The 22,406-nt window shown below is 40.0% G+C and overlaps 1 protein-coding gene across 5 annotated transcripts in view; it reads left to right on the plus strand.

Moving 5' to 3' along the window:
- The window catches only part of NRXN3 (neurexin 3), a 968,325-nt gene that overhangs the window by 246,654 nt on the left and 699,265 nt on the right, over nucleotides 1-22,406 (plus strand). For all 5 annotated transcript variants that reach the window (XM_066552373.1, XM_066552369.1, XM_066552370.1 and 2 more), the window contains 3 exons: nucleotides 12,567-12,868; nucleotides 17,502-17,525; nucleotides 19,330-19,491. In XM_066552373.1, the coding sequence (XP_066408470.1) occupies nucleotides 12,567-12,868; nucleotides 17,502-17,525; nucleotides 19,330-19,491 (488 nt within the window). The remainder of the gene's footprint in view (nucleotides 1-12,566; nucleotides 12,869-17,501; nucleotides 17,526-19,329; nucleotides 19,492-22,406) is intronic.

Raw genomic sequence — 22,406 nt, forward strand, 5'->3', positions numbered from 1 at the left:
TGTATCAGTCTTGTCTGGGTTGCATGCAAAATTTTCAAAAGATGCTTAGTTTTCCACAAGTGTCTAGGTGAATTAGATGCTGAATCCAGATGACTTCTGTGGAGCTTCTGGCAAACTTTTTTTCTGTGAGCTTTCCTCAGTGTCATCTAGCTCCTATTTTGAACATGTAAGGAGTTGTTAAAATGGAAGAACATGTTCCTTTTGTAGGTTATGCTATTGCATTAAATAATAGTAAAAAACCAAAATGTGGTAATGGTAGGCTGTGCTCTTTTTTCATATACAGGGAGACTACTACACAAAAGATGAATGTCTACTTTTTGCAAATTATTATATGAATTCTGTGTGCTGAGGATCTGCTCCTGAAATCTGAGATACATGAGTCTTGATCTTCAGGCATGTTGGTGTCATGTACCTATTGCAGAAAAATCCAATAGTGAAGAAAGACTTCAGAAAATGCAATGTTTATGCTTTGCCCAAGTCTCATGCTGAGTTGGCAGCAGAGCTGAAAACATGCAGGTTTTTTCTGACCCTTTCTTGAGCAGCAAATCTCTTGAACAACTGGCTTAGACAGTCCACTTTATGTTTAGGTGTTTGTGCCTCCCAAAAGAAGAAACCTCCTGCTTACCTGGAACTGGAGCTGCACTCATCATGGGATGAGCCTCCTTGTCATTATTGAAAGGACTATTTGACAATGTTTTTATTTCTGGAGTTTCTGATTCAGGCAATATTCAGTTTTAGGTTTTTTAGTAAATGTATTAGTGTGTGTTTTCTTAGGATCTACTCCCATAACAGCATAAGTATAGGAGGGTAGGCTGATGCTTGTCTTCACCTCCTCTACTCTGTATGCTTTTGTTTTCTAGTAAGTAACTTTCCTCTTTGTATCGGTTTTGGATGTATTTATTCAGACATATATTTATTTGTGCATGGGCTTAATGTCATATACATCACAGAAATGTTCCCTGTTCTCTATGCTTTTCATTCTTGTTTTACATGACCCTTGCTTTTGCACATAACTTTGCTACAGCCAAGCTGTAAAGATGGTAGTAAAGTGTGTGCGTGGCAAAATAAGGTGGAATGAAAACCTTATATAGATGCTTTTTGTCACTTTTATGTGCATCACTCTATTCCTTCTGATGTAGTGCTGTCTATAGTGATCTAGAGTCTTCCCTTCCTGCAGCTTTGTGTTTTCAGCATTGTGTTAATTGTTTGTGGTGTATGGGTTTTTCTGCAGCATGCGGTGAGAAAGGTCAGCTGTCAGAAACAGGCCTGTCCCCAACTGATAAGGCATTCGAGAGATTGGATTTGACTCATTAAGCACCTTCCCTGTAGACATGGAGTCTGCTCTGCCGCAGAAAAAAAACTAAATCAGGAAGGAAAAAAGCCCAGGATGAAGTTGGAGCATGCGCCAGAAGCCCTGGCACACCCTCCCTCTCAGCCCGTGCACAGAGGCAGTTCCGTATGCTCCCACCATGCTCGCATCCTTGGGCGCTGTGGACATCTGTGCTTGTGCCCTGAGACTGGGTGTATTCACTGCAGTGCTTACACCTGGCCAAGACACAATTCATTTTTTCTGTGTACATGCATGTGTGTGTGTAAGTCCTCATGTGTGTGCCCTGAAGTTACATGGGGAAGAAGCATTTCATTCCTGCCCTCAGATGTGTACTGCAAGTTGTATAAGGATTTTAATTATCCCACATTTTGCATGTATGCAAGTGCATCCACTTCAACCTGATTCTATTTCTTGCTCTTGTAAATCTCTTCACGTTAAGGTCGCTTCCTTTCATGCTGTAACAAAGGACACACCTCCTCTTCAGATCTATCTATTGTGTTTGTTCAGCTGTACTTTGTCTGCCTTTCCACAGAAATATGCTGTGTAGGCAAGTGTCCTTCCTATAGTACATATGTGTCCATTGCCCTGGTAAACACATGTGGAACTTGCTGCTGTATACAATAGCAGAAGTCTAGCATGTTTCTTATTGCATACAAATGCACACATTTTTGCCCCTAAATAATTACTGGCCAGAGCTGCTCTGCCAGCTTGTAACAGTCTCTCGCCTGTGGCTTTGTTTGAGAAGAATCGTTCTGCCTCAAATTGGGTTTGGATACTGCTACTTCCATAAACGGTCCTAATGATGTCTCACAACGAGCATAAATGAAGGGTAGCAGTAGTGTTTGGCAGTGTGTTTTGCTATCCTGGCAGCACTGGGGTTCCACATGTACCCACTCTCCAGCAGCACAGCAGCCGTGGGAAGCTGACATTACCGCAGTCTCCGTGATACCACTGGTGCTGCTCTGCCCCACTCTCCTCTCTCTTCCACTGCACTTCTGCTTTTCACCTTCCTTTGCATTTACCCTTTCCCATGGGCACGGCTTTCAATACCGCTCAGTGGTACTGAAAAGGATAATTTTGTGGATCATTATTGTGTTATTACAGTGATTAGCGGTAACTATTTTTCTACTCCCACTTCCCGATGGAAGGATGCCCAAGGGGCTCCCTGCTCAGCAGCAAGCACGACGCTTGCTGGAAGGCTGCTGCCAGCACAGACCCACGGGCATGCAGCAGCACACGCTCACCTCTGACACTGCTGCCTCTCTCCCTTCTGCCCCTTTCTTTGTGAGCTTCCAGCAGTGCTCTAAAATAGTGCTGTTCAACAGAAGCAGGAATTTTGCCTATTGTCAGGCTCCTTACATGTGCTTTTGCTCTGAATGCCCTTTCAACTTCCTCTTGGTGTTGTCTGTTTATTCCTGTGTCAGTCTTGGAAGACTCCCTCTGAAAGCCTTAATGTTTTTTCTCCCAAACAGGACTAATCATACCACACATATAGGGAAGACTGTGATAGTTACCTAATGCTCTTCTCTCTAATGGTATGACTTTTTGCTAAGGTCAGAAAATTGTGGAAAGACCTTGTCTTCAGTGTGGAAAGGAACAAAAATGCCAAGTGCACACTGTTTTAATAGCTGAATGTTAGTGCTCTTGAATCTGCAGCCAGTAATAAACAGGTCTAAATGCTTAGAATCAAGATTAATAATAGGTGTTTGACTTCTGATTTCTAATCGGCTTGAAGAGTAAAGGTAGTGTGACATTGGGAATTGCAGCTGGGATAGAGATTGCTGCTGAAGAACAGTAAATCTCTCTTAGGGAGTGAATATAATGTTGCTTGTTGGCCTTCAAGTTGCTTCACCTTTTCAGTTTGTTGTTTTGTTTTGTTTTTTTGGTCTGTGTAAAGAAACAGCAGTTTTGGCCAAGAATACATAGATGAAAATTAGGTGAATTAAGAGCTCAGCTGCATGCTTCCACACTCTTACTTGTACTGTTACATGTCCTCTACACAGAGGGGGTAGGTGGGCCAGGTAGCAACCCAGCAGTAGAGACACCTCTGTGAGAGCAGGGCTGGTGAATATTAGACCTGGAACTTTATGGTCATGGTACTGTGAACACTGAGCATGTGAGGAAACATTTCTACTGGGTCATGTGTTCAGTGACTGGCATCCTTCTGTTTTAGCGTGATGCAGCAGGAAAATAAGAAAACTATAGAAATTGAAGAGTGAAATAAAAACATAAGAAAAAGTAAATACAGCAGCAGTGGGAGTTGTCCTCACCCATGTTTAGCATTGAGGAATCTAGAGGAGGTCTTATGCTCAGCAAATCATCATCATATCTCTTGACAAAATTTTAGCAATACTTTGCTTTTTCTGGAACTAGGAGTGCGAGTAGCAAAATTGTTCAGAGAAATAAAAAGAGAAAGTATACTTTGTTCAACCAAAACAAATTGTTAATTTATATGACTATATAAAATTTTTTCAGGCAAATTATTTTAAAAATTGATTTATTCAGCATAATTCATTTCAAAATAAACATGTCTCATGCTTTCATTTTAAAATGGAGCTGTAGTTTTTTTTTTTAAGAAATATATTTTTCAGGGCGTGTAAACCACAATTTTTAAGCTTCATTTTGGGTTAAGGAAGACATTGTCACATAATTGTTTTTTTAGTCCCTATGGTCAACTGATCAGAACACATAAAGAAACACAGCTTTAAGTACATAGAGCCATGGGCAGACCAATACCTCTGTCAATTTCTTTGGCAGAGAATGCAACATCACACACTGATACCAGTACAGTTTGCATTTAGCAAACAATAGAAAATATGTGGAGAAGAGGATTCTCAGGACACTTTGTACACTGCATATACACTAGGTTGGTAGAGGGAGTCTCCCACAGATGTGGAACATTTCTTGGTTTTCAGAGTTTTATTAAACTCATAGAGTGTTCTTTTCCCATAGGTCTGAAGGACTTAACCTATGTTTTCATTATCTTTATAGTACAGATGGAGACAGCCAAGGTTAATTAAGTGCCTCAGGTTGCACAGTGAATCAGTGACAGAGTTGAGGATAAAAGCTGGGGTTCTGACTTCTACGCCTCGACTTTGTCATTTAGATCAATTTTAATGAGCAATTTAAAGAAATGGTGTTATCAGACATATGCTATAATCTTTTGTAGACATGTCATTTATTCATTTTCATTATTGTAGTATTAATACTTTTGTCATCAAAACATTTTAGCAAAAAAGGTTTTTATGGCTGTGTTTTTCAGCTATTTTGTGTGCATTATTGGAGGAGTTCAGACATTTCTGTTTTCTTGTTTTTCTCTTCAGAAAAGACAATATGTGGCTTAGAGAGTGAGTAGGGAACCTGTGGATCATATAATTGGAAAGACTAGGTTAAAAAATCTGTCTGTGCTCAAGATTAGTTAGTCTATGGACTAACTAGGAGATTTTGTGTGGTATAACTGATTTACGTTTTTTCCTCTCAGAAGAGATTTTGTCAGATGACTGCAATATACTGTTGAGTGAAAAGGAGATTCCCAGCACTGACAAGCAAAATAGCTTTTCATTTGGGTGAATGTTTATTTATTTAGATGATAAGATCCCTAACTGTATATTTAGTAGATGCTTCAGAAATATAGGGCAGTTGTGCTTCTAACAGGCTACTAGCTCTGCCACGTTTATGTGACAGTGATATATGGAAACTGCTTTATACATTTAGTATGTGTCAACTATTTGGAGGAACAGGAGCCTAGGGAAAACTTTTCTTTGGGCTCAAGATTCTGGCACTGTCATGCCGCTTCCTCCCCTTTGCATTCAGTCTTTGCTGTGCAGTGGTCCAAATTCATCAGGTGAAATAAATCACTCTGCAGGGCTGGTTCTGGACCTCTTAGGGATGGTTTGCAGTCCCACGGGTCAGAGCCTCCTCTGTGTTGGAGCCAGCCCAAAGAGCATCATCCAAGGACACAGGCAGACAAAAGCAGAGGTGGAACATGCAGTTCCAGAGCTCTCATGCAGTATCTTCAGATAAAGCAGTTCTTCCTCTTGTTTTCATTAAGAGCTTAGCTGCACAGGGAAATAATAGATTAGTCAGGTTTGACAAAAACCCCTGAACGTTCATTGTATTGCCAAGTCTCTTCTGATCTCTTCTGGGCTTAAACTTGAGGACCTTTTAACAAGCATTCTGCTTTAGACTTGAAGGGTAATGGGTGAAGTAGCAGATAAGAGAGTGTAGAGGGCATGATTCATGCTAGGCACTTGATGTTCTCTGGTGGAACATTAATGCTTCCTTTGCTCTTACTGGTGAGGTGAAAGAGCTTTTTGCATAAGATTAGAGTTCTTACACTATGTGCAAAATTTGAGTTTGGTATTGAAAGAGCACCGGCTGTTGAGTGCATCTCACCTTTGCTGTGGACTCCTGGGTTAACTCCTTTGCTGTGGAATCTTTGCATCTCTTAACAGGATGGGAATTGTTGTCTTGCGTTGATTCTTCCCCACACTGTTTCTGATGTTGTAATGGTGATTTCTCCCTGCTTCCAAGTTACAAGTTATGTAGATGCAGTAAATGAGCATGAGGAGCCTGAGAAAACAATAAATGACACTATTTCTGAAAAACGTACCATTTCCTAGAATGGTTTAAAGTTAGTGAGCATTTAAGAGACTACTCTTTTTACTGTAGGACTCCAGCTCAGCACTTAATTTTATCTGTTATAACATCATTCTAAGATTTTACAGACAATTTTTTTCCAACAGCAAAAATTCTTTTTCTTCTGAAAAATTATTCCTATAATTTCCTTGAGGTTAGAAGTCATATTCTTTTTCCAAGATTTAATCAATGCAATCAGTTCAGTCATCTCATTGGCATTAATATGACTTATATGTTTTTACTTTACAGTTTGTAATATAAATGCAGTTTGTAGTATAAATGCAATTTGGAATATAAATGCAGGCTATGATATGGCTCTCACAGCTTCCACATATCAGTATCGCTGTTGGTGGTGCTTGGAAGATGCTTCATGCACTGAAGAATTTATTGAACACTATTTCTAATGTATTTAAATAAATAATATCTGTAAATGAGAGAGTCTGATGAGTGGTGTTACTGATCTGATCAGGTAGTATGAAGAATGGTTAGACTAGAAAAAACCAATTACTTGGATGTATTATTTTTCCTGTTAAAAGGCTGGAATGAGGAATGCAGCAGAAGGATAAATAGAGGCTGCAGTAATCTGCTTTTAGCTACCACTGGATTCGGTCACCATATCTTTAAAATAAAAGCCTAATTTTTTACTAAACTACTGAGCCTGGAGGTTTGTTTTAATGACATCAATCTGGGCAACGTGCTTTGACCACTTCTGAGAGCTTTCCTTAGTTTTAACATTCAATCACGTGATGTTGACTGTAAACCAACCCCCCAGTGAGACAGGGACTGCCTCACAGGACATCTGTAATGCAGTGAAGGTGAGAGGGGGTGAGCAGCTGACCCTTGGTTTTAGGAGAGCTACTTGAGGTTTGCTTCAGGAGATGTCAGGAAAGTCACTGCCCATTTTATATGTTTCTAAGTATTTCTTAATTGTGACTGGGGACAAAATTCCTGTTACATGAGATGCTGCTTTTGTTAAGTATTAAACTTCATGCCCCTGAGCAAAATGAGTGCTTCTAGAGTTTGCTGTTTTCAGCTTTACAGTATAAATATCATGAAGTATTTATTTTCAGCATCACCTAAAACTTTGGAGGCTGCTTTCTCCACACCTTAGCTAGGATGATATCTTGGAAGGACTAGAGAAAAATGGGAGGTTGGTTTCCCTCCACAAATCTATGAGAACCTCTGGAATGAGCCCAGGTTGGAGAGATAGGAGCTTCTAAACTCAAATTCTTTCTCAATCATTGATTTTCTTGGTGGCTCTGAGTAAACCCATTAAAATGTCTGTGCATTGGTTTCCTCATCTATAAATCAAAATGCCAAGTTTTTCTCCTCTTAGTGAGCCTGGGAGTTCTGAATATTGTCCTTCATAGAAAGAGCTTTGAAAGGAACAATAACAACATTGCACATAAAAACTGAAGTTAAAATTGCCATCTGGCTTTCCTGAAGAGGCAATATACCTATATACTGTATGGGAAGATCCTGGGCTCTGTACTTCTCCAGGGGACCTGAGACTCAGCAAGCCCTGGGGCCTCTTCAGGGATGGGAAGAGGCAGGAGCTTGGCTTAGGTACTTGTTTTCTGTGCTTTTGTTTCTGCTCCGGCACTCAACCTTTGATATGTGCTGATGGCTGGTTTGGGCTTTAAACAGATGTAAGTCTGAGACTTGAAAAACTGGCTTTTCAGTGTGATGGTGATAGTAGCTGCTAAATGTGCTGGCTGTGTCTGCTAGGGATTGGTCAGGAAAGGGTAACATTTTCCCATTAATGTGATCCATGACTCCATTCACTCAAGGAAAGTATCTGTGCTAGTTTGACGATTCTGAGTTTTGCTTCTATTCAGGTGATTTTTTTGCATCTTGAATATGTGAAGGTTTAAGTCCAAGTGTGGAATTTTGTACAAATCTTGGATCTTTGAAAATCCCAGCTACTACGGAGATTTTTGTTATGTGAATGAATTAGGAAGTAAATAATAAATTTAGATCAATATTAACAAGAGTGTAGTATATGGTAGAGATAATTCATGCTATTTATGTATAAAATATTGTAAAATCTAAGCTATGTCTTTGACCACCCCAGCTGAGAGCAGAGTCTTATTTTTATTCAATTAGTTCCTGGACAGCATTAAGATAATATCAAGTCTGTTAACGTATGAATGAAACCTTCCCGGGCCATGATTGCTGACTTCCCTGGAATGTCTGGGCCACTCACAAGGGATCTGCACCTGGGAGATTGCATCTACCACACTCAAGCACTGCTGCCACTCTGCTATATGTGAATGCAGACTCTTTGGAAGTGTTCAGACAACCATCTAGACACCTGGACTCACTTTTGTCTATCCCTGCACATGTATGGCCCCAGTTCTACATGTGAAGGGACACAAAGGAACATTCTGTCATCTCTCCTCAGGCAGAATAAACTGTATATAAGCTCACTGCATGAAGCAGTTGGGGTGAACCACTGGGGAGATGCTGACACTTTGTTGGTCTGATCCAGGTTCACCCAGCGCTGACACCCGGGGTTGACGCTGCCTTGGCTGTGGTGTTTTTTTTCTCCAAATTTTGTTTTGCTAATAATCTAATAAATCATTGCTAAATTTTCTTAGAAATTTGGCTGCCGATTTGATCATTTATAACAAGAGGAATGGAAGATTTGATTCCTTAAATGTGCTGACAGATTCTGATTTTTGTATATCTATTTAGTATTAACAGAGTTAAAAATCAAATCCTGCAAATCATACAAAAATCAATAGATTTCAAACATATCCCAAATATGTTTTAAGTAAATGTTATTTTATGCAGTTGCATTGCCACCCTTGAATAACTAGATCATCAATTAAATGGAATATCAGTGCCTATATACAGGGTTTCACATAACAGAAAAATCACTGTTTGATCTATTGCTTCATGTAGCATGAACCAAGGATCCCTGTTGACTTTGAGTTGGATCCTAAGGTTAGCTTGTGTGTTGTATCTGCAGAAGCTGCTTGGTACACTACCACTATTTAAGGAATGCAGAAGATATGAATATCACAGTGCAATCTGTGGAACCTTCAAAACTGTACAGCACAAGAGTCATGAGCTAACAAGTAACAAGTGGTTCACTGCTCGGTGGTCTTCCAGGTGTCACCAGATCATGTCTGAAAGCAGAAAGAAATACTGGGAGACCTGTAGCCTACTCAGGGCTTTTTCTCCTCATTCATTGTGGAAAGAACCTATATCCCTTTCCCTCCTCCATGCTCTCTGGTAATTTTCAGGTGCTTTTTGACCACAGCTATAGTGTATGTCAGAGCATGCTCACATTTGGGACAGTAGGAGAGGCCATGCTTGGTTAGAAGCTTTTCATGTCGCCTGACAGAAGCTGCTGTAGCTCGGGGGATGCACAGTAAGGCTCTTTAGTGCACATACCAGGCTCTGACTGCTGGAACCTTTCATGAGACTGCCAAAACACATGGCCACTGGTAAACTGTTGAGCTATCAGCAATTTGGAAAATACAGTCTTAGAAAGTGTGTTGACCTTGGGAGTTGTGCTTATGAGGTGTATCATGGACAGGAATGAATTTTGATCTCACAGTGAACCCCAGAGATATTTTAGTGTGTGGTGATCTGCAAATTTGAATGCCTGTCCAGAGCAGCCACAGGAGGAAGAAAAACCCCATAACACATGAAACTGAAATTGCTGACATTCTCCCAAGAACAGGAAGGATACAAAGGTGGATAAAATACATAAGCCCATCTATGACAAGGGCCAGCTGCAGGTGACTGGAGGAAACAGGCAGATGACGTAGCTGAATGCACCCTATATTAAAACCAGTGGTGCAAGTAGGAGTAATGTCTCTTTGAATTTGCTCTGCTCTATTTTGATTAGTCTTCAGTGGCTGCCTTAAATTACTGTTTAGATCTCTAATCTACTCTTTGCTTTCTCCTTTGTATTGAGTGGATCGGTGAGATTTCATCTAAGTGGTTGAGGAAGTGTAAATGAGCCCTATTACTATGTCTTGTACTGAGTGAACAATCAACCAGAGTGTCCTCCTTCACAAACGTGTGTTCAGTGCTTTGCACATCTTCAGCTGCAGGGAAAAGGCTCACTCACAATGATTGTGTTTGACTCCTGCCCTCAGACAGTGGCTATTTGATGGGAATTACCTGCAGGTACATGGAGCTAGGTACATGTGTCTAACTTGCTTGTAACACCTTCTCTTCTGATGGATCAGGAGTGACCAGGCAGGGGAATTGTCAGTGTTGGGAGAGGGTTGTTAAGTGCTTGGCTCTGACTTCCAGAACTGCAGTCAGTAGCAGCCCTCTGTGCTTAGGCTGGTTTAACACTGATACAAGCATAAACAGTTATTGGTGGTAGTTAAATGTATTCAGAAAATGATCAAAAAGCTAAATAATTCGGAAGGGACCTCCAGAGGCTGTGTAATCCAACCATTAGCTCAGAGAAGGTCCAGTTAGTTCAGGCAGCTCAGGACTCTGCCTAATCAAGTTTTTAGTATTTTTAAGGGTGGAGATTTCAGTCTCTGTGGGCCATTCCTACTATTTGACTATCCTCAAGATTAAACATTTTTTTCTGTTTAGAATGAGAATTTTTTGTATTCAACTGTATCTGTTGCCTCTCATCCTTCTGCACAACTCTGAGAAGAATTTGAACCTGTTTTGTCTGTGTTCTTCCATTAAGTCATTAAAGAGATCAGTAAGGTTTCCCTTGAGTTGTCTCTCCTTGAGACAGAATGAACCCAGTTCCCTCAGCCTCTCCACACACATTAACTACCCCAGTACCTTGAGTATGGTGTAGCTCTTTGCTGGACTGACTCCAGGATTTTGAAGTAATTATCATATGAGGGATATGGTAACTTACGAGATCACACCAGGAGTGCTCTGTCCAGCACTCCTGGTGTGATCTCATAAGTTTCCATTAGGGAAAGAATCACTTCCCTTGGCCTGCTGACTGGATTCTTGCTAATACAGCCAAGGATGCAGCTGGCCTTTGCTGGAAGGGCAGGCACTGCTGACGTGTGCTCAGCTGGGACCACAGGTCTTCTTCTGAAAAGCTGCTTTTGAGCCCGTTGGCTCCCAATGTGTGCTGCTGCATGAAGCAATTTGGGTGGCTGTTTCCTTGCAGGAGTATCTGGACACATGGCTTGCCTACAGAAGTGCAAACACACATTGCTTCTGCAAGAGTCTTTGCTTAAATCAGACCTTTCACTTGAGAATGTTATATGTACAAGTTGCAATACTGTGGTGTTTTTTCACCATTATTTTATGCTGTGAGAACACAGATTTTACCATGTAGTTATTCTCCAAGAATGGCTATGACAACAAGTATTTTCCCTTCAGTCTTGTACTAATAAATTCTGGCTAATCCTTATTAGGATTACTAAATGGTACAAAATGAAGCAGAAAAGTACTAATTATGCCAATGAAAATAGCACCAACATTTGCCTTATGCAGTGATTTGTAAGCAACGATAGCTTGACTGCTTGTACTATCTACTGCTCAGCCTTGCTTTCACAGCTGGGAGTCAGGAAGGTGCTGCAATATGGAGTGGGGGGTGAGATCTATACAGACTCCATTGCAAGTACCATTTCCTTCCAGCTGGCACTAGCCACCCCTCCTCCAAGCCTTCCTATCACTCTTCTGGATTTCTTCCACTGGATAAAATCAGGGTATGCAGCTGGCTCAAGTCACATAAGCACAATACTGCAGCAGAATTGGCTTTGAGTGACTGGAAACCCAGGTACTGGGAAGTAGACCTCTAGCCTCCAGCTCATACAAAGGATGTTCATGATATTCAAACACTGCTTCCAGTGGCTTTCATTATTGAACATAAGATATTTCTTTTCTTTGTGAGGAGATATTAAATATCATGTGCTGTGAATAATTCCCCCACGTTTATTTTTGCTGTTTGAAGAAGATATACTAATCTAGTCCAGATTTCCTGGAAAAGGTGATAATACAGGCAAAGTTCTCACATGTGTTTATCAGCGACGTTACTTATATCTGTGGACAAAATGTTTTATGTGGCCTTGCTTCATGCTCTCAGAGAAGGAATCTGTAGGACCTTCATGTGGCTCTCTTGTTTGCTTGGTCTTTCATTCCGTTGAAAGAAAGGGGCAGCTCTGTTAGGATTACCTTCTGGTGTCTTTCTTAAATTTCCTGTCAGGTTAATATAAGTTCAGATGGCAGTAGTGCTGAATCTGAATACTGATCTTTGTGAAATGTTGGTGTTTTTTTAATCAACACATATGTGGTGGTTGTGTTGTGAATAATAGAGCTTTCCATCCTTCTCCTAAAAAGGATGTGAAATGTCTTATAACAGTCCTTAAATGTGCTTTTCCTAGACACCACTGCATACTGTTGAATGGTCCCTATGGAGACAGTGCTGCAGTGAAACTAAAAACACAGCACTGAAATTCATCGCTACCAACGACCCTGCAGTTTATTCTCTTGGTAGCCATATTACAAAAGGAGCTCCACAGTTATTAGCATGCCTTGATATTTAGCTCTACAGCTAACAGTGCTGTGGGATGCCTAAACTTCGTGACGACCATAAATCTCTTCTTGACTGAGTGCTGAATGGACCTTTTGTTTCCCTTCTTTGCAGCGCGAGATGAGAACATGGCCACTTTCCGTGGCTCCGAGTACCTTTGCTATGACCTGTCGCAAAACCCCATCCAGAGCAGCAGTGATGAGATCACGCTCTCCTTCAAGACCTGGCAGCGCAACGGGCTCATCCTGCACACGGGCAAGTCAGCTGACTACGTCAACCTGGCCCTGAAGGACGGTGCAGTGTCCCTGGTCATCAACCTGGGGTCTGGGGCCTTTGAGGCCATTGTGGAGCCGGTCAATGGCAAGTTCAATGACAACGCGTGGCACGACGTTAAGGTGACACGCAACCTGCGGCAGGTAATGGTGAAGGGGAGAAAGCGCTGGGGAGAGTTTTGTTTTGTTTTGTTGGGACAGGCAGGTGGGAGAGAGTAATGGAGAAATGGGGAAGCTCAGTGCTGTTGCTGCAGTTTCTCCACCTATTCTGGATCTTGGTGCCTAAAGGACAGTGAAAAAAACATTAGTTGATGGGAATTTATCCCTCCGGCAATATCTTCATTTCCACTTTATTAATTTTCTATTTTTTTCCCAGTTTGATTTAATAATAAAAACTTGTGACATAACTTTACTTTCATCTCCCTTTTCCTTTTTTCTGTTCTCCCTTTTAAATTTTATTATTTCCTTAATTATTATTCAATCTTATCAGTAATATTCTTGTTGTATTTAATTACTGTGGGAATAGAGTCTATTGCCAACAGCCAACGCTCTACACCTCTCTCCTTTTTCTCTCAGTTTTGTTAATTGGTTTAACCATTGCCATGATGTCACAGTTCTAATTCTGAAAGTCTTTTGTTTTTCTTTTCCTTTTCTTTTGTGTGTGCATATGAGTGTGCAGGTGTGCAGGCTGGTGGGTATGTGTGTAACTATTTTAACTTTATCGCTTTGGAATTAATTGGCTGGAGTCTTTCTGAGTCTTCTTGATTCTCTGTTCTTCTTTTCTTCTTTTTGATTTTTTCCCCTTCTTTCTATAATGAGATTCTACTTTATTTCTTGTCTCTGCCTTGAGACTCTTCTGTTTGCTGTGAGGACTGGAAAAGTGGAAGGATCAAAAAACCCTATGCAAACTCAGACCAATCCAGCACCCTACAATTCCACTTTGGAAAAGTTTTTCTGATTTTACCACTGTAATTTTGCACATCTACATGCTGCTTTTCCTAGCAGACAACTATGTCAGGTGACGTATTTGATAGTAGGCTAGTCTTAAAATCCTAAAGCCTTTCTCATGAAATATAAATTAATACATAAATAGATAAGATAAAATTAAATAACTGCTCTGAAAGCTGGTAAATATATCAAGTCACTAAGAGCCATCTGCTGCATAATAAATGAGGTTTATATGGTGAATAGGAGCTATTTGATGTCTTGCTGATTGGTAGAGGAGCAGAAGTAGCTTGTAAACTAAGATTTAGAATTAAATTAAAAATCAGTTTGTGAATACAATGTTACCTGTTTATTTTCTCATTAATGCCAATATTAACACAACCTTTAAATAGCTTTATATAAGTTTATACAATGTAATTTGTGGAAGGATTTTACACTAGCTAAGAGCAAAGTCTCTGTGAGTATAGGATAGTCAGTGCCAGGAATCAGAATAAGTCTCTACTAGTAGAGATAAGTGGATAATTTTTCTGTTATCAGCAGTTCATGTCTTTTCAATATTTGGGCTTGGGGCTGAAGACTTTTATTTGTATTTCCCATGTAAATCCCTGTATTTCTACATGCTTAGGATGGCTGGGTCTGAAAAAAAAATCTGTCATCAAACTTTATTGAGACTACAGAAAACTTACCTATGAAGAAATCAATCTGTTTTCAATAGTTTATATACAGATGAAAATTTCATTTCTTATGCAGTGGATGGGTCTTAATGATTCTATTTTGTTTAACCTTTCCCATCAGTACAGTAGAGGGAGATGCACTAACTGGTCTAGGTTTGTCAGTCTCAAAAGGTCAGAATAGATGGCTTTATTTGATGTGATTTTTTAAATTTATTTTTAGGTAGTTTCAGAACAGCTGGTCCTTGAATATCTCAGTAGAGCTTATTGGCCACTTTAGTTAATTGTACTTTTTATTTTTCATTTGAAATAAATTTCAGCAGGCAAATGTGCCAGAAGCAAAATTAATTCTTGCTTCATGCGAGGATTGGTTTGGATATTGAAGATGCAGAAGGTCAAGGGTCACAAACAAAACTGTGGATGGGTAGCTGTCACATTCTTTTTCTTATTATTTTAGCTAGTGATTTTTTAATTGGTCCACAGAAGTGGACCAAGAAAATGGAAATCTGTCTGTGGCTTTTCGTATTGGATGAGTCTAGGGCAGTACTGTGGTGATTATTAGAAAGTAGGTAGTCCCTTTCCAATTAAGCAGTACTGTAAAATCTTAAGCCTCCTGATCTATTCACTGTGAATGTTTCTAAGTGATCCTGAATTCTTAAAGAGTCCAACTTGACTGGGCAAGAGAGAAGATGTTTTAATGAGATGGATGGGCTCTTTGCAAAGAAAGGCCTGTCTTCAAATCAAATCACATTTAAGTAGCAGAAGTGATTTGGCGTCCATTTCTATAGTTAAACATGACAGAATACAGTTTAACCAATAAATATCAATAAGGCTGGAATTTTTTTAGTCATCTTTTCCCTGGATACTTGCATTTTAACTTTTGATCTGTCTCAAAATCAAGACAATGACCCAAAACCTAAAGCTGCCCAGATATTGGAACTGATGAGGCCTTGAGGCAGGGTGGTCATGATAGTCCTGAAAGTTGTCATTCGATATAATTTTGTATCACCTAAATAATTTTGTACGAAAAAGATTATCGGTTCTATGTCTTTCCTGACATAAATTCACTTGTAATGTTGCAGTATAATATAGTTCACTAGAAAGTCTTGTTTCCAGCTGTGCTCATGTTTTCTTAAAAAAACTCATTTCAAAACCAAACATAAAACCCCAATAAAATATATTGCCTCTGAATGTTGAAGCTTTATAAGAAAATCAGTAGCCTCCTTGTAATTGCTTGAAAATATTGCACTGGAGGTAGATATATTTCTCTTTAAAATGAACTTTAAAAGCAATAATTTAGACATTCCAAGAATATTATCTAAATCTAAGCAATTCCAGCTAAATGGACTATCAGCAGCTTCAGGATGCCATTTAATCTTTTCCTCTGCTTTTTTGGGGGCTAAGAGAAAGGGGAGGAGGATTTGCATAATTTTTTGGCTGTTTCTAGAATTAGAGTAGAACTTTAAAGAGTTGGACTTTTGCCTAGTGGTTTTTTGAATTGTTAAATATTTTGTAGCTAACTTGGGAGAGTACTAAGGGCTGCTTTTTTTTAGATCAAATGACTATTACAGCAGTTAATCTCCTTAGAGACAAACCAAGTGAATCCACAGATTCCCTTGAGTAGTGATTGTTAATGTCAAAGCAAATCTCCTTGTTTATTTATCTTATTATTTCAGTTAAAACTAAGCCCTCTTTCTGCCTTGTGAGAAACCTTTACTTAGCAGTAGGATCACGGCTGAATTTTACCCGGGCTTTCAGAGCGCGTTTGGGGCAGTGTGGTCTGGTGGGAGGACGAGCAGAGGAGACTGAAGGTCAGACTTCCTGTGTCTGTCTTCAAGTCTCCTGCTGACACTCCATGTCATTTCTAGCATGCTCTTCTCCCTGTCCCATACTTCAACTCCCTTGTTTGTAAAAATAAACTTACTAACACAACAATTTGCTGTGAGTAAGACTTCCTTGGTGAAGAATTCAGGAGTTTGTGCTCATTATTTCCAAGTACAGGCTATTATTATGATTTCATTCCCATTGGCAAATAACCTTGGGACTTCATGCTCAGTGCCACAAAGTCTTCAAAAATCTGTTTCCTTAATCAGTGCACAACTCTGAAGCCTGCAAGCAGATGGTTTTTACATGAGGCAACGTAGATCTTGCTTGTGTAATTTAGGATAATTCTTGCCAACTTCAGTCACACTGCAACAGGGACTTGGAGTCTGCACAGGCTGCCCTTCCCTATTAACACTAAAGCTAGTCACAGTGCAAAATCTATTGTGAAGATCTTTAGTTCCTTAACTAAAGTTAACTAAAACACAAAGCAAAGTGTAGGTTCTAACAGTTGACATCTGCCTGCCTTGCGACAGGTTAAAAAAGTTCTGCTGAACCAAACTGACTGGTAAATTCTCCTAGCTCCTGTGTAATAGAGATGCTAAGTCTTGTCAATCTTCTATCTTCAACCTGGATACAAGGGACACAGGCAAACAGCCAAGCACAGGCACTGTTATGTGCTTCTCCTGAAAGTCACAAACTCAGCTGCTGTAAGGAAACCTGCAGACTGGGAAACATGGAAGGAAGAAACAGAGTCTTGGGCTCATCTTCAGCTGTATCCTCCAGCCAAAGAAAATACTGGCCTTGTGATATTCTGCAGCACTTGAGGGTAGTGAAGCTTGGAAGAGGAACTGGTGTGGTGGTGGGTGGAAGAAGGGAGTCATGGCTGGGTTTGTGCTGAAGGGGCAAACTGTGTACTCTGTGTGTATATCTCTGAGCATAAGGTTCTTGTTAGAGGGAAGCACCTTGATGAGCATTTGAAGAGTAAGTATTGCACTGTTTTAACTTTGCTTCAGGTCTGGATCATGTGTATGAGGGTTGAAGTTAATGACTAATACCAGGGTGGGAAGAGTAGGCAGCCCCCCGTTTCTTTACAGTCTAAAAGGCATGGTTCCCCATAGAGTCCTGGTCATATTGTCCTCTTCCTCACTTTGTGTGTCTCAGGTGCCCCACACCTTTTTTTGAAAAACTAACACTAGATCATTCATGCAATGTGTCATTTTTACTAACCAACTAATGTACTAACACCCTAACGACTCATCTTTGCTTTTAGTTATTTTAATTAACAATCGTTCTGTTCACGATTTTTTAATTTCCTTTCTTCCCCCTTTTCCGCAAAGCACTCAGGCATTGGACACGCTATGGTAAACAAACTACATTGTCTGGTAGATATCATTCTTATTGTCTCTTTTTTTGGGTTTGCCGTGTGTTACCTGCCTTTTCCTCCCCCTACCTGCTCTTTTCCCCCCTCCTTTATACTTACTGCTTCCTTTAATTTTATTCTAATTTCATTGAAAACACGTTGTTTCCCCCCCCCTTTTTTTTTTCTTTCCTTTCTTCTTTTTGAATAGAAAAAATGAGCATCAAAAGCAACTAACACAGCTCTCCTGGAAATAGGGTTTGGACATTTCTGTCATTGTTTTCTTCACCTGTGTCTTCAGTTCTTTTTCTTTTTGGTGATAAATTGTTGGGTTTTTTTGTCCCTTGTTTTTGACTTCAGATTTCTTTCTTTTGCTTTTGTTTTCATTTGGCTTTTTTCTTGGCTTTTAGTTTAGTACGGTTTTTTTACTCTGAAGGTTTCTAGATCAGAACCATTGCAGGGCCTCTAGTCCGTGGTGGTGAAGGCTCTCTTTTTCTCTCACCCTTTTGTTGTGACAATGGCTATTATGGGCAAACTGGCCAGAGTTGTCCTCTTTCTCATGATTTTCCCCCACTTCCCTCCCTCTGCTTTTTCTCCTCCTTCTCCCTCTTGCTCTCTCTCTCACTTTCTCTCTCTCTCTCTCTGACCTCTACCTGCGTGGCCAACAGGAGCTCAGCCGGTTGTTTGTTTCAGTACACACTCTGCATGGCATGTCCACGTCTGGTGACTCGCCCGTCTCCTCCTGGCCTCGATCTATTTTCCTCCATCTTCCCTTGCAACCACTAACAACATCAAGCAAAACACATCAAATTCACTTCCTCCTCTCCCACCCTTTCCTTCTGTCACCCTTCACCCTCCATGTGTTTGTGGTTAGAGATTTTGGGGACGTTTCTGTTTCGTTTTGAGTTTTTTTGTTATTATGGAATTCGTTTGGTATTTTTATTTTTGATTGCATGCGAGTGTGAAATGGTCATTTCTCCCTTTTACTTCTCCTTCTCTCTCTCTATTTTGCTTTTTTCCTATTGTCTTTCTCGACCTCAGATATATTGGCATGACAGGTCAAAGTGCAGTGTGTGCACGCTTTGTAGCTCTTTCTTTCTTTCTTGCTTTCTTTCTCATATCCACTTCTATTACATTTGTTGGTGTGCGATTGATTTATTTTGATTTATTTTCTGCTTATATTTTGGTTATGGGTTAATTTGAAAATTTTTTTCTTTTTTTTTTCCTTTCTGTTTTTTTGTTTTTGTTTGTTTGTGGTGGGTGGGGGGTGTGTGTCTCTCCAGGTACATGGCATGCACATCCATAATGTATTGAAAGTGAGTTCCCTCTCCCCCTATCCCTGAATGCATGATTGTCAGTGTGCTGTGAGCAAAAGAAACTTAAAAAATAAAAAATACCAACCTCGTCTTCATTAGTGTTTTTTTTACTAACAACCATAACTAACTGTAATCATTAAAATAAATTCTAATTAATCATAAAATCAGCTAATATGAGAAATGTCTTTCAAGGACAGTTATATTTTCTGGCCTGAATAGATGGAAAGCATCTGGATGGATAGGCTGCTGGGTAAGCCTGAGAGTGCTGATGCACCAGAAAGGGAAGAAGCAGATGCTGAAGCATTTCTCTGTGGGAAAATCAGACCAGAAAATAGAGCTCAACTTACCAAAAAAAAAAAAAAAAAAAGCATACCAAATCTCAACAAAATCCTTTATAAAACTGGCATAAAATTATAGGGGAGGTAAGTTGTTCTGTTCTGGATTGTAAGGTCATTGCTGGGATTTTCTTTGTCCATTGTGTCCCTCAAACAGGTGACAATCTCTGTGGATGGCATCCTTACCACCACGGGCTACACACAGGAGGACTACACCATGCTGGGCTCAGATGACTTCTTTTACGTGGGAGGGAGCCCCAGTACTGCTGATTTACCTGGGTCTCCAGTAAGCAATAACTTCATGGGCTGTCTCAAAGAGGTAACTATTTGAAATTAATTCTTGTCTCTGTGCTTTTGATTTGCTAAAGTCATCACTCTTTTCTGCCTTACACAATTAATTCTTTCCCTGATGCCTAATTTTATAGTGATAACTGCAACAGCTCTGTAAAGATAAACTTGTCATCCAGTTGGTCGGAAGGCTGGAGAACTCATGAACTTAAAGGCAAAATCATACTTCCGGTTCTTGGATTATAGAAAAAATACTTATGGTAGTAGAAGAAGTTTCTTCTGTAAGCTGCCAGCCCTTCAGAAGAAAGCTCTACTATCTTCAGAAGAAAGCATTACTATCTTCTAGGCACCATTTATAATGGCAATAGCCATTATAAAAAGACAACTGGCCTTTGGTTACTTAGTAGCAATTTGAGATGAAAAAATCATAATCAGAAGCTTATTTAGAATACTTTTTAAGGTCCTGGATTTTACCTGTGAGTATAGTTAGATCTGAGTTTTCCAGGAAGATACAAAAATAGAATAAAACAGAAAAATGAAAGTAGAAGGTAGAATAAAAAGTTTAAATTTTGCAAGGAGAATGCATCATGAGGGTGTGTCAAGGAAGTGTGCCAGTCACATGGCATGTGGACATGAAGTGTACCATGTGTTATATTATGATTATTGAGCGATGCCTCTCCCAGAATTAAAGTGCAAACAAAACCACATACTGAAGTCAATAGTATGGATTTTATTGAACAATGAAATGTGAGGTAGAGAGATAGAAAGAAGTAGAAAAGAGAGAAAAAGAGAGAGACAGATTAAACAAAAGATAACCACCACCCTTGCATTCAGTGGTGTCCGTTGGTCCTCCTTCACCCTAGGCATCTCAGTGGTGGGGGGCCTGAGGTCACTCAAAACTTCTCACTGTTTATATATCTTTTCAAACAAAGGAATTAATGCTCATTGGTTACACACATCTTTCATTCTATTGGTTAAATAATTCCCTTGCTTCTAATGTTAATTAGTCCCATGCTCAGTCTTTCTGTTTTTTGCAGTTGGTGGGTTTCTTGAGTTGGTGGGTTGTGAGTCAGTGGTCAGAATCTCCCCCTGATGGAATTACCTTTTACCCAGTCCAAGCTGATTCAGTATAATTGCTTTCCTTATGGCCCATAATTTCTACATTCTTTATGTCCATTATGAGTTATGCATTCTGGTCTCACAGCTTTGTTTACCTCCCCCTAGGCTTGAGATAACACTTGGGCAATAGAATCACCTCTATCTTATCTCAAGCTCCTGGTCGTGGTGGCTTAATTTACAGTCCAAGTTTCCGTTATCCATGGAGGCATATTTGGGGAAGGGATTGGGAGGTGGGGGGGGGTTGGGGGTCCCTCAGTAGTCATAGATGCCATTTGTCCCGTAACTTGGTATCTTTGAGATCTTTGTTTGACCAGTGATACGTGTAGAAGTGGCTTCTTTACAAAATTTGCCACAGTGGGAAGTTTTGTGTGGATGCATTACCCAGGATGACCAGATCTCACCTCTGCCTGGAGTTAGCACTATCCTGTCACTCCATTCTGTGTTCATTTCATGGCAAAGTCATTCTGTGGCCTTAACAGTATTTGAGACAGACAGCTGTGATCCTTAGGTCCTTAAACTGGGTTGCTAAGTTGGTGCACTTGAGTGGTTGCATTGGTCAGGAAGAGCTAGCTGGTTCTGAAAACTCTGTTGTTGTACTTTGGCTGGCTACACTTGCCACATAGCATTGAGAAAATTCACACATGGGTAATAGAGATTGGATTGCCTGGCTAGCAGCAGGAACCAAAAAAGTGATCCTTGATAAAAAAACCCTAAACAAAACAAAAGTTAAGTTCTGTCCAAATCCCAAACTTGGTACAGTTTTGATGCTGGCTTGCAGTCTTTATCTTCTTTCTTCTCTCTTCTAATGCAATTTGTGATTATCACTGTGATTAATGGGCATACAGATATTGATGTCTCCACAAAGTGTTATAAAAAGCTTACATAGGAGTCATGGAAGCAGCAGTGCTGAGCTAGATGTTGTTCTGTGGCTGTAATTGCCTTGACAAGTCATCATCCTACTGATACTCAACTCATGGTGTCAGGGTTTGTATGTTATGTGTTATCTTCCTCTCCCCTGGTAAGGAAGAGTTGTTAGGGTCTGAAGCTGCTCTCCTGCCTGACTTCTAGATGACAGGGATATACATATGCTAGAGAAGAGTTTGTGAGCATCTTATATAGGAAATGAAACTTTGCTGATTGAATACAAACTGCCATATAGAGATCAAATCCTTCTGGTTACATTTATTGAGCCTTGGATCTGATTTTCCTGGGCACTGAGCATCCCAGTTTGATTGAAATCAGGAGGAGATACAGCCTCTTAGTGTCTCTTTAAATCAGGATCTAAATTTTATTTATGGATGCTATGAACATAACACTTAGCAGAGGCCATTTTTATGTGTGCTTTAAGTCAAGCCAATGGAGCAAAAAAGCAGTGACAAGAAAATCTTCAGCAGCTTTATTATTTATATAATCATTTGTATTCTGTTAGCTTGCACAATCTGCTAAGAGCCGCCAACATAGTCATCCCAGGCTCGTAATGTTCTGTGAGAAGGAAAACCCAGGGAACCGCTTAAGCATGAGAGGAAGAAAACAGATAATCAAAATGTGCTTTGTAATCTTCACTTGACTAGGCAATGACAGGAGATGTGTATGAACAGATGTCTTGACTTGATGGTTGCTTTAGAGCTATGGTCTGCTTAAAAGCAACCCACTTATAGTAGTGGTCCAGGAATGCTTTCAATGAGCTTTGATCCTGGAGGAGCAGAACTGGGTTAGTGCAGTGCTTGTGTGCTTATGATGTGTCTGGTTCCAGAACTGGCTACGGGGAACTTTACTTGGCTTTCTGTGTAGCTTGTCTGTAGTGGGATAGAATATAAGAAAATAAAG

The sequence above is a fragment of the Molothrus aeneus genome, chromosome 6 (assembly GCF_037042795.1).
Source record: "Molothrus aeneus isolate 106 chromosome 6, BPBGC_Maene_1.0, whole genome shotgun sequence".
NCBI lineage: Eukaryota > Metazoa > Chordata > Aves > Passeriformes > Icteridae > Molothrus > Molothrus aeneus.